General features: G+C 34.8%; 1 protein-coding gene across 3 annotated transcripts in view; it reads right to left on the reverse strand.

The window, feature by feature from the left end:
* ZNF385D (zinc finger protein 385D) overlaps window positions 1–13,038 on the reverse strand; it is a 423,880-nt gene that overhangs the window by 98,004 nt on the left and 312,838 nt on the right. For all 3 annotated transcript variants that reach the window (XM_027675374.1, XM_027675376.1, XM_027675375.1), the window contains one exon: window positions 1,311–1,421. In XM_027675374.1, the coding sequence (XP_027531175.1) occupies window positions 1,311–1,421 (111 nt within the window). The remainder of the gene's footprint in view (window positions 1–1,310; window positions 1,422–13,038) is intronic.

Genomic DNA, 13,038 nt, shown 5'->3' on the forward strand with positions numbered 1-13,038 from the left:
GCTGCTCAGTTGGTGAGATCCACTGCAGCCCAGAAGCCTCCATCATCCCCTCCTCATGAATGACTCAGTATCCACAGTCCTAATTCTGCCATCTGACTTCTAAATGGAAGAGTCTAATTTGACTCCTTTATTTCTATCTGTGAGGGACATGACAACTCCACAGAGTGTATTATTCTTCCTTGCACCACTCTTTGAAAATTATGTCAATGTTATAAGAGGAAGGTGTCCATTCAGTAGGCGAATTAGAAAACCTGGAGTCATCAGTAAAATTAGATATGTGATGCTGACTGCTCTGGCAATTGTGACTGAGATCTTGTTTAAACTATTTCTGAGGAATAAAAAGCTGAGTGGGATGAAAAGAGCCGCATTATTTTCTCCCTTAGGAAGGCAACCCTTAAAATTAGGTTTCAAAGTTCAATTTAAGTTTTTGACAAGATCATGGCTTTAATAAATAACCAATAAACTAAAAATAGTATGAACTGTACATAAATACCCACCTACAAAGAAGCAGGAGCACACAAGAATTATTTCACTTCTTCCTATGACTGGCATGAGGAAGGATCCTAGTGGACACTTTTGGGTTTGACCTTACTCTAAATTCAAACATTTTTATTCTGACAGAAGTGACTTCCATATTTAAATTAGTAAAACAAGTAGTGAGTGGGGAACATAAATTTCCACTAGCCATGTCCACGTCAAGAAACTTCCTGAAGAGACTAGAACAGCAGAAGGAAATATATTGTACTATATCAGGTTTTGTCTGCACACACAATGATCCTGAGAAGGAAATAGAAGAGTTAAAATCTCAGGCTTTTCTCTGACATAACAGGTGTTACTTGTGATGTTAAGGAACATCACAGCACAGCTTCCTTGGGTAATTATGGGAGACAGATTTCCTCTTTGTATTAGGGACCATTTCCAGTTCAGCTTGCTCTGTTTCACTGCTGCAGGAGTGAGAGGAGGTAAGGAAGGAGCCAATTGAAGGTACGTAGGTACTGGTAGAAGAATTAGGATCCAGTAAATATATCAGCCTTATTAGCAGTAATGGATCAGTCAATTTTTCCTATTTACGCTCTGTGCAGCACAACTGAAGTTGATGAGCTTGCAGGGATATATTGGCACAGAAAATCTGGCCGGGTGTATAAACACTGCCAAGCAATTGTGTTTATTTGAAACATCCTACAACCTTTTCATCTGCTGAGCAACAAACTGAATTCACAACGTTTCATTTAGGTTCAATTTATGAAAATTATGGCACATACTAGAAGATAAGTACATATTTCTAATCTGATACAAAACGATCGACTTACATCAGAATTAAATCTCAGCTGGCAAATGTTGCATGATATGATTTGCTTTCTTCGATGAGGAAGAGGAACCCCAAATGTATGATTTATTACAGCTTTTTGAATTGGGTCCATCTGTAAAGAGAGAAGAAGAAAAATGAAAGCTTTTGCTGTTCCACTGTGTGCTATATTATCTATAATTTCAAAACAGATTCTGCATCATGCCATACGATGCCCCACACTACAGAAAAACTATTATTTTTCTTTGAAAATGAATATTTCTTCTTCATACAGTTTTACAAAGAGGTAATGCAAAAGGGAACAAAGAAAAGTGTCATTAGCTGTCTTGAAATAGATATCCTTGTTTCAATTTTATATGTACCAATATCCATTTACTGAAGAAAGGTAAAAGCTGTAAATGCTGAAAAAGTTTACCTATCAAAACACCAATTTATGAGTTTTATATCATAGAAAATCTAGCTTAATAAATGAAACAAGAACATTTAAAATAAAATTACTATCAAAAGGATTAATGGAAATGTGAACAAATATAATATTCAAATAATTCCAGAATAGCACACAATAGCTCAGTATTATGAAAATAATAATAATTTCCCATGAACCAATAAATTAATCTCTTCCATGAAACAACATCTACACAACTTATGAAAAAATCCAAATCCTCCAAAGATTATTTTCACCATCATTTAGAGGAAACTATTGTAAATAAAATCTAATTTAAGGATGAATTTGGACTTTTATGAAAAAGGTTTTTCTGAGCTAATTTCTACCAAAACACTGATCTGATAGTGTCTGCAAGGAAGGGTCCCTATGAAAAAGTGTACCATTTTGGCAGAGAATTTTACAAAAACTACTCAAGAGACTGTTTTACGTGGATGATTGAAGTCAACTTCCCCAATTGCATTGATCAAAATTATTCATATTTCTTCTTCACAAGAAGCATTTGAAAACTACTTTAAAAATCTTGTAATAGCTGTACAACAACTTTGTTCAGCCACTGGCAGTTTTTATCTTTAAATTGTTAAAAATTCACAGATTTTGCCTAATTCCGATAACCAGTATTCATGCAGCATAATCTGTATGTGTCCTGAAAAAAACCCCATCTTTTTCCATGCTCATGTCTCCATGATTCACTATATTCTAGTCTGTTAGCAAAGGGTTATTTGATAAATAAAGAATCAGAGTTTTTCCTTAGAGTAATCAATTATTCATGAAAGCTGTAATAGTAGACAGTCACGGCCTCTATTGCAGTGAATCCACAACAGATCACTACGGAATTTCTGCATCACCTGACAGCTGTTCAGTGTCAGATATGAAATAGGTCTTTAAATTAATTCCTGTTGAAAAGAAAATCAGATTGGTTTAAAAAACAACAACAACAACAACCCCCCCCCAAACACACACACAAAAAGCCCAAATGAACCAATGAAAAAAGGAGAGCTTTATAGGACAATCTGGAAGAAATGCTCAGTTTGAGCATCCTCTTCCATTTGAAGTGAAAGTGAAACACCTCATAGATTTATGCAACCACCAGCATAAAAGAACATCAATCCCACCTAGAATATAGGGATGCCACTGTAACATAACCCCAAAATAACACTGATAGCTAAGGTGAGAGTATACCAAGTGCTGAAACACTACAACGTGCTGTGTAAGACTTCCTGCAGTGATGAAATCATGTGTTAGGAACATTCATTTTACTGAGTAACATGAGCTTGAAAAGGTCACAGTCCAAAAATACTATTATATAGACCAGGAACAACACCACTACATAGGAAAGTAAATAAGTAGTAAAAGTTTTTCCCTTTTTTTTTTTTTTTTTGACTGAGAGGTGAGTTCTCATGCCAGCTAGATGAATAGACCTGTATCTCGCTATTTTCAACACTAAAGCATGATGTGGTCTTAAATGCATTTCACTGCTGAAGTTTGGAGAAATTCTGTTCTTTTTGCCACTGCAGGTCTAAAATACTTAGGGAAACCTCAAGTTCAAATATATGAATAAGTCAGCACACGGTAACAAGAAATTGTGCATTCTTTGATTGAGGGTAACTGTTTGTCTTCACATTAACCAGAGCTGTGAGATGCTTTAGAGAACATCTTTGTTGACTTTCTTAATTTATGGCACTTGTGAGATAATGTGAGATTTAGTGTTAATATGTGTCTTTCACATTATCTCGCAAGTGCCATAACTTCAGAAAGCCAACAAAGAAACACTCCAAGGGTTAAATGAAAGGTTCCACCATGGTTCATAAGATGGAACATCTGATTTTTTTTTTAATTGGATTTACCAATCTTCAAAGTAAGTATTTTACCTACAAATGAGGTCAGATTTCTTGGGCAACTGATGCTTACATATTGAGAATGAGACAAACAATTTTTTAGAATTAAAAAAAACACATGAATGTATAGAATACTTGTTCTATGTTATACTTTTATTTTGGTCTCATGGAAAAATGTGGAGTTTCTTTCCTAATCACTCCACAGATTTTCTCTTATTTATCTGCTGATACAGAAACCCATCTGTACCTTTCCTTTTCAGTTTCTAAAGATGTAGACTTCTAGATATAGAGCTACATGGCATTACTGTGAATAGGATGATTTGTGCTTGTGGCTCTAAATGAAGAAGTGTTCTGGATAGTTTTCAAGTTGATTAAGAAAAGCTGCTTCAAATTAATAAACCCTTCTCTGCCAGTTCATAAAAGCATAAAACTGTTTGGATTGGAAGAGACCTTAAAGATCATCTATTTCCAACCCCCCCTCAACTAGAGCAGGTTGCTTACAGTCCCATCCAGCCCGGCCTTGAACATTTTCAAGGATGGAAGAATTGTTGTTTGATACTGCAAAGCACAGTTAAACTTAAAAACTTAACCCCAGATTCCTATAAAGTTGGGGCAAAATACTTGTGGGGTATTTTACATTATTATTTTTCCCTGGAGATTTCGTTTGGGAAACATCACCATTCCATAAGTTCCAAATAAACATCAAAAAAGCACCAGATAAGCCTCCAGAAGTTTTATGCAGGAAATCTTAGAGAGGTAACAGGATACTTTGGTGCAGCATGATAAGGATTCAGATCTCACAGATATTGAAGACAGAGAGAAGACCTGCTGAGAGTCAGAGGAATAAAGAGAGGTAGCTGATTGCAGAAAATAGAGAGCAAGGACTGCAGGGAAGTATAAAGGGGGAAATAATATCATATAGCTGAGATAATCAGCAAGTGGTGAGATACTTAACATAATCTCCAGGCACTTCTAGGCTCACTGAACATTGCTAATTACACATATAAATTATATTTCAAATTATGTAAGTGGTATCCGATTTCAAAATAAAAATTATCATGATAAACTTTGATAAAATTTGCTTTTTACTCATTGCTAGTGCTATATTACAATTGCTGGATTTTATTTCTTAGATGAAACTGATTTAATTTACTCTCATTTACAGTGAGGGACAGAGAGATTTGCAATTCACATGAAAGATTATCATTCAACTTTCAAAGCTGTGCAGAAGACCAAGGTTGGCAAGATGTCCCTTTACTTCCTCTCCATAATGTATCTGCACTGGCAGTTACAACACAACAGCTGCTATCCTTGAAGGCCTATCTGTATAATGCAGAACCTGAGATGGTATATTTTGCCTACAGAGAAATCTGATCCTTTGGAAAGGTAAATTTTACATATTTTCCACAAATAATTTCTCAATGTTCACTTTTTTTGACTGTGTGTGAAGAATTGTTTTATGCTGAAGCTGAAATTCAAATAAATAGTGCTTCCTGAATTTGAAGTAATTTTTAATATGTAATTTTTCGTGGTTGTTTTTCTGTGATTTCTTATCCTAGAGGAATAAGAATATGCCTAAGTTAAAAACAACAACAAACCAATAGCAAAGGAAAACGTGCAAGTTTGATCCGCAAAGGCTCAAATTGCAAAAAGATATAAATTCAAGGGATTCTTTTTTTTAATTGTGTATTAAAACCAAGAGGCATGACATGAGCATTTCAAATGTTTACAGTTTGCAGTAAATTAATGGAAATGCACTAATGTCTATAAATAAAAGCATCCAGGTCAAAGGATGAAGATAATGCGGATTCCCAGGGCCTGTTCAGAACATATGGTAGGCCTAAAGCAATCAAAAAAGTAGAGAAAGTATTTTTACCTCAAAACCAAAGAAATTAGCTGGAAAAGATTGTCTCAGATCACTATGGTCTTACACTAAGTGAGCAGAAACCATATCAGGTCATTGAAGATCTCAGGAAAAAATTGCTGTAGACCATTTTAGTGGTAATTAAAAAAAACAAAACAACCACATAAGGAATGACTTCCATTACTTGAACAGCTAAGTGAATTTAGTGACCCAGGTATCGACACCTCTCAGACCTTCTTAAAATTCAGATGCTAACATATTCAATGATAATATTACAATGTACTTATTTGACTTAATTTTGTACTTACGCTCAAATATGTTTGTAGAAATGCAATCCTATGGCAAGAAATAATACTCAGAACATAAATAATTACATATATATATATAAAGATAAAGATAAGTCAGTGGGAGCTCCTTTCATTCATCTCTTACATTCCAACAAACAGTGAAACTTGTAAGAGCATTGGACACAGTGTAAATACTGTACCAAACTTTGCCATTACCAAGCAAAACCCCTAAAATATTATCGTGTCCTCCATAGTTCATAATTATTGGTGAACTTGATCCATTTCTAAAACTGCCCAATAGATGCAGTTTTAACACCTACCAGTTCAAACATAAAACTGCCTGCTTGATGATTATAATTCTGCCATACTTGTAGAAACACAGGTTTAAGCTATAGGGATGCTCCTCAATGGCATAAAGTCACTGTCATTTATAGCTTGGGGACTTTTAGAATCAGAAATTTTCTCATGGCATAATTTATCTATTTCCGACTGAAAACTGAGTAGTTCCTCTGTGATCTCAGTGGCATCAAGAATTCACAGTCATTTCCCTGCAATCATGCTGGTCAATTGTATAGATGCAGTGATATTATATTAGATACATCACATTGTTATATTATTACTTATGCAGAAATTTTTTTATTTTGGAGAACTGCTGGACTTTCAGACTTACATTGCTCATATCATAAGCACTGTGAAACTGAGTCCTAGCTACTTCTTCTCCAAGAGATACTTGACATCTACCGCAACTGCACTTTCAAGCTGGACAAGGCAAGTGCTACAGGTCTAAAACTTGCAGGAAGTACAGGAACTAGTAGGTGTCACACATTGCAGTTCATTTCTGTGTGTGCACAGCCATCTCAACACTCTTAAAAGTATTTATCAACTATGCACATTAAAAAAAAATTATCTGTGCAGAATATGATGTTTTCCAGAAGTATCAGATCTATAACTTATAATCTACCTGACACATTCTTAATATACTTGTGACCAGGTCAGAAAGAGAACAGTTCAACAACAGCTTAGTAATTTGATCCTAAGCATATTTGATATTATTCATGAGAAATAGGTCCTATTGTTAAGGTTAGCACTAAAGGATTGGTTTTTTTCCAAAACCACATTAATCTTTGAATAAGAATCTTATAAAGTAACTAAAGAACAAAATTCAAAAGAAATGATGGGAAGAGTTTAGTAAGCATAATTAAACACACACAAAAAGAGTGTTTAGCAATATTTTGGTGTCATGTACAAATAGAACAGTATGATGTCAAACAGTTAAAATACATATTCTAGATGTGGTACCATGCATGGTTTATCCTTTTCTAGCTAATTTATTCAGTATTGCCCTAATAATTATGGTGAATAATTATGTAGTGAATTGAACTCAACATTATACACCTTTTCCTAGTGTCCAGCATTTCTGCTCTTATCAATGAGAGCAGAATTAACCTGATGCTTTCTATGTACATAAAAAGAAACATTACTCACCTTATTAAATATAACATAATTAATATAAGATACCTACATCAAGTACAATAATGTGCAATATTTACAGACTAATTACTTCTCTTTTAAAAAGCTCTATCTATCAAAAAGAAAATCACAATCACTTCCCAAACAATGCAACCAGTTTATGTAACTTGAATTCTGTAACTTCAGAATTAATTCCCAAGGTAAGTTTTTATTCTGTTATTCAAATCATATAAGAGTGTATCCCTCTTCCTTTTTTCCTTTTTTTTCTTTTTTATTAGAGCTATTTAATTGTAGCAGTTGTCTAATCACCTTCCTGACATGACTCTAGTACTTCTCTCTTCCCTTCTTTTTTGTTATTTTTTTTCCTGGTAGATTTTTCCACTTGGCAATGAGATGCTGAGGCAGCAGCAGTATTTCTGGCAAATTGCTTGAATATACAGAAACCAGTCAGAGCAAAAGGATTTGCATTCACAGTGGTATTACACACAAATACTGTAACCACAGAGAGATTATGCAAATCCTTATACTCCGATTGTCTAATAATGGTTGTCAGTCAAAAGATAAGAATTTGCATATGCTAAGGCTAGTGAGAAATAATCACACAGTGATTATGCTAATCAAACACACTAAACAACATGTGAAGGACTGTCAAACTGGAACAAATCTGTGTATGTGTATGTATGCTAAATATAGAAACACGCAGCACTAAAAGAACATTAAGGTTGCAGATCAAGCCCTTAAAAACATGAAATGCCTATAAGCCTTAATTTGACACCTTTCTGAATTTATATTTTTGAAATATGTTCACATATTTTTCCCCAAAAATTTGGCTTTTTGTCCGTTTAGAAGATGGACAATGTTCACCTAACGAGAAACTGTTCAATGTTGTGTTTTGTCCAACAGGTTCAATGAATAGCCCTAAACCTCATTTACTATATAAAGCTGAAACCACTCTCCAAATGGAAATTATCAGCCTATTCATTGGCTCTCCTACAGTCTTCATTGACACAGGATGTGAGTAGTTCACAAGTATAATTAGGTTATTTTGAAAACTTCTTTTTTTTAGATAAAAGATTTTATTTTCTCAAAAATAAAGAACAAAATTTGTACACCAGTTCCAGTTACCAAATTTAATATACCTGATAGGACTTATTATAGTAAGTTGCCCGCACAGTTCCTGACTTCAGATTCATCTGTGAAGCGGCTACAGGAACTAAACACAGTTTTACAACTGCAAGCTGGAGTTCCAACCTGTTGTCTGAGAAAAGTTTGATTTAAGTGACTTGCCTCACATCCCTCAGAATAACTCTCCAGAGTGGTATTCAAATTGGATAGCCCTTACTTTTTCTTCAGTCCTATCTCATTGAAAACATGCTTTCTTGTTTCTTCAACAAACAAATATCATGGTTAATAATCTTAGGAATTACAAAACTATGATTGATGCCCCATGCTTATTCAAAGGAAATACAAAATTCTGACAGACCTAAAAGATCCTCCCAAAGAAGAGAAGATTAAAGCAATCAAACGTGGCATGTTTGTCATATTGTTCAATTATCCAGTGAACAATGCTCAATACAACAATTACAGCATAAGAACAGACTAACATGAAACAAATCACCTTGAAAGTGGGAGAATTACTCACTCCACTTCTAGTAGGCATTACCAAAGTGGTGTGGAAAGAAGGGGTGGATTGCTTCTTTTATCTGCTCACTTAAATGAACAGTGGCAGATGGCAAAAATATGATTGAACCCAAAGCAGTTGTTTAAAACAAAAAGAGGTAAATGTTATACTCTCCCTAAAGATATCTCTAAAGATACCAATAAAATAAAAACCTAAGGGTCACAAACACCATTTGTTTTCTCAGCTTCAACCAAGATCAAAGCAAAAATGAGTTCATGAGAAAAAGAACACATTAAAAAAAGTTAGGAGAGTGTTCATGTTTTGTGCTTAAGAGTTTGGAATAAAAGGTTGGCAGGCCTAATGGGGGTTACACAAAAAATTTCCAATAGTATCATTCACGTGTCTTAGAAAACTGGACCAAGTGTTATAATTGGTATTTAATAATAGTGAGTCTTCCTAATCACAACAATAAAAGTAGGACGTGTGCCAGACAGAGAACTGGCAGAGAGGCACTTGATTCACTCATACAAGTGGATTGCTTACAAGTACCAGAGTGCAAAGTGGTCTCTGCAAACTACTACATGTTTTTCAGGGAATTATGTACATGTTTAAGGACAGAGAAAATAATTGCATGATGCAATGTTCCTGATAATGCTCCTACGCTTTTTTAGCCTATGTAAACAATTCTTCTTATTTACCATTTTTATTCTAGTGACTCCAAATAAATCATTAATAATTAAGGAAGAAAGTATAATTTGAATGTTTAAAAACATATATTCTTCCCTGAAAAAGATCATGAGATGCTTCAGGCATTATTAGATTCTCTATCAAATCTAGACTTTTATAGCATTTCAACACATTTCAAAATCTGCCTACTGTGTTAAGATTTAACACTGGGAGAGGTTACAATTCTTAAGCTATACTAGTAGAACTAGAGACTATAATGAACCCCAACACAAAATTTAATTCATACATTCCATCATGAAAAGAAAAAAATTGTTATGGCAATAGAATAGTTTTATCCCAGGTTCTGGAGGGGAGTATGCGAGTGAGCAAATATTTTCATGAAGAAAAGGTTAAAATATAGCAGTTGGATGCTGGAGAGGAAGAAATTTTCTGAATTCTCATTTTATAACTGTTTCAGTATAAAACATTTCAACATTTCAATTGAAACATTTTAGAAAGCTGCTCTGCTTGTTCAGCCACTAGATTTCTGACAACTCCTTAAAACAGAGTAATTAGAAAATTATTGAATTTTTCTCTCGGTTCTTAATGGATGTCTGTCCTTCTTCAAAATCAGGTGTAAGTATACATATCTACTGGTATAATTATTTCACAACAGCAACTCTTTTTTTTTCTTTTTTCCCCCACCTGCTTCTCTCAGAAGGGAGTTCTACTATCCTTTAAATGAAAATTCCAAGATATAAAATCATGTGACAAACTGTCATGATTGTGCCTCACATCTTGAGATTCAAGACAATTTTGTTTAAATTAATTGTACCACCAGCAGTCAACACAGAAAAATAATAGCCCTCAGACTCTTCACATATGGGAACTGAAGTGCTGTAGTTTGGACATGCAGTTGAATATACCCTTTTAACAGGTAATGGTTCAGTATAAGGGTAAATAATGTGTGTGGCTATATTCATAGCCCTCATACAGATCACTTAAGAGCATTATATCTCCTTGCATGCAAATAATACTTTGACTTTGCTTGGCTCATGGATTATGGACCACAGGAGAAGTCATTAACCTGCTTACTTCCTCCATAACACGATTAGCTCTAAAACCTGCCTGATTCTTTGAACCAGGATGAGACTGTGTGTTCAGAAAATTCACTTCCTCTAAGAGACAGAGGAATATGAATTTGGAAAATGGAAAAAAATATAGTTTGAGAGCTTACATAATAGTGGAAATAAACCTTCCTGTTCTTAGCAACTATGTATGCATAAACAACATTAGAATTTGGTACTAAGCTGAAGAAGATCCCAAGAAGGTTAAGGGAAATAGGTGGTCAAAGGTGACTTGCATTTTAATAAGGTATTTATAACTGCAAAATTAAGATCAATCTGATTTCTTTTTTCAGACTCTCTAGGAAGCAGAAAATAGGAAAAAACAGAAAAAGAACAATTTAGAAAAATGGAGATTATAACACTACTCACCCAAGTCCCCACTAGTTGAAATGTCTCATTTTCTTCATGGTACAAAATCAGGAATATATTTCCTTTTTATGAAAAGAACACACTTATACCTGCACTGGGTACCACATTGTGACTGTACTTTTTCAGTAATTCTTTACAGATTGCCACTGAGATTCATTCCAAATCTCCTGTCAGTCTTAGTGACTAAATCATTAGTGCAATCCTGAGTGCACTGAACAGCTGTGGAGAATATAGTTATGGCTCATTCACTACTTGAAGTGCTCTAATCCCTTCCTACCCATCTCTGAAATGTGATGCATTAAATATTCTCAGCATGTTTTTATATCATTTGGAAAAGATGAAACGTTAACAGTGTACTTTTCCATGCAATTTCATCTTTGAAGTTTTATCTGAATGATATATCGAAATTAAAATTTAGAAAAAGGTATTGCCAGGGAAGTACCAGTCTGACCCTGACTTCTGAGCTTTTTGTAGATCAAAACAGAACTAAATGAAAGAAAGGAAGGAAAGAAACCTGTTTTTATATGTGTGCATGTGTAAATACTAGCCTACAAGTTCAAGATACCTTGAAAAAGGCTTAAAATAGTAATCCCCACTCCTTCCAAGAGTCCACTACCATAAATAAATACTAATATATCTACAAAGCCCCAAATGTGGATTTAGTAAGAGCCTATGGTTTCTGGTAAAATTTCGATTACTTTCGGGTTTTATGAAAGGACAATATTACAAGGTGACACATTCACTTCTTCACTATCATGGCAGATTGTGAACATGGTTTCTTTCTATACTAGTGCTTTGACTTTGACCTAATTCACTTATTTTCTTGAATTCTCTGATTGTTTAAAAGTTACTTCATATTGATTTTGATCTTCAAATGATTTTAGGTCAAGCAAACTCAAACTGGATGCCCAAATCAGCTCTGACTACATTGGTGATATATAGATCCTGACACACACACAAGGTAGTCAGAGGTTCATCGACCAGGTGAGGACTGTGGTGCAGCTACAGTCCAGTGTGTACTGTTGCTCTCTGTCCCTTTAGGGTGAAAATCCAAATGAACTAATACATGCAGTTGGAAAACAGAATTTAGGCAAACAGGAATGGATGAAGCAGTTAGACACTGAGCTACTGCAGGCAAGTAGCCCCCATCTTCCATCTCCTCAGCTGACCCCTGTCAGAGGGACAGTATCACTTAGTTCAGTGAGGGTGCCACTGAGTCTTTTGAACTAGGGAGGCTGAAAAGGATTTTGTGTATATTATGAACCTAAACAAAATAGCAAGTCTCATCTGAGTATTTCACAGTGCTTTACAGAGACCGCTTACAGACAGGTACTTAACATATGAAAACTGAGCTGTACTAGAACTTTTGGCAAATCCACTTCTTCTCATTCACAGTCTTATGTCTTTGCACTAGACAGCACAGGCATAATTGGTTCAAAATCATCTGTGTTTGGAGCATCTCACACAAGTATCTATGGATGTGAAGATTGGCAATTTCATTGCCTGTGAACTGTATAGTTGTTGCCTGTAGGTCAAGTACTTACAAGATATCTGCACTGCTAGCATACCTTTCCAGAAATGAAATTCCATGATGCACAAGCATCCTAGCTCTGGCTATTTTGAAGATTTCACTTTTTATGCATAATTTGTGGCCTATGGATATCATATGGGTGCATTGTCTCTGCTTTTATAGTAAAAGCTCCGCACTGGAGATATCTAAAACACAGAATAGGTAAGAGGGACCTGATAAGATGGCAGTAGCTAATGAAAGAATTCTGAAAAAATGAAGAAAACATAAAAAGTGCAGTCAACAAGGTAATGTTATAAACCCCAGAGGGTTTACTCCTGTCATCTTAGATGCCTTCAGGGCTCTCAGCCCCATGACTGGTTCTGTTTTCCACTCAATTATCTGTGATTATGAAAATAACATCACCAATGACAATATCATTCCTCCTCCTAATGTAAAGTTCTTTATACTGATGTAATATTAAAGATGAATCCTATACCCCATGACTTATTCCTGCTTATCATGACACTGATGAAAAAAG

Source organism: Neopelma chrysocephalum, unplaced genomic scaffold (assembly GCF_003984885.1).
Source record: "Neopelma chrysocephalum unplaced genomic scaffold, ASM398488v2 Primary Assembly neopelma1_26, whole genome shotgun sequence".
In the NCBI taxonomy this organism is placed as follows: Eukaryota; Metazoa; Chordata; class Aves; order Passeriformes; family Pipridae; genus Neopelma; species Neopelma chrysocephalum.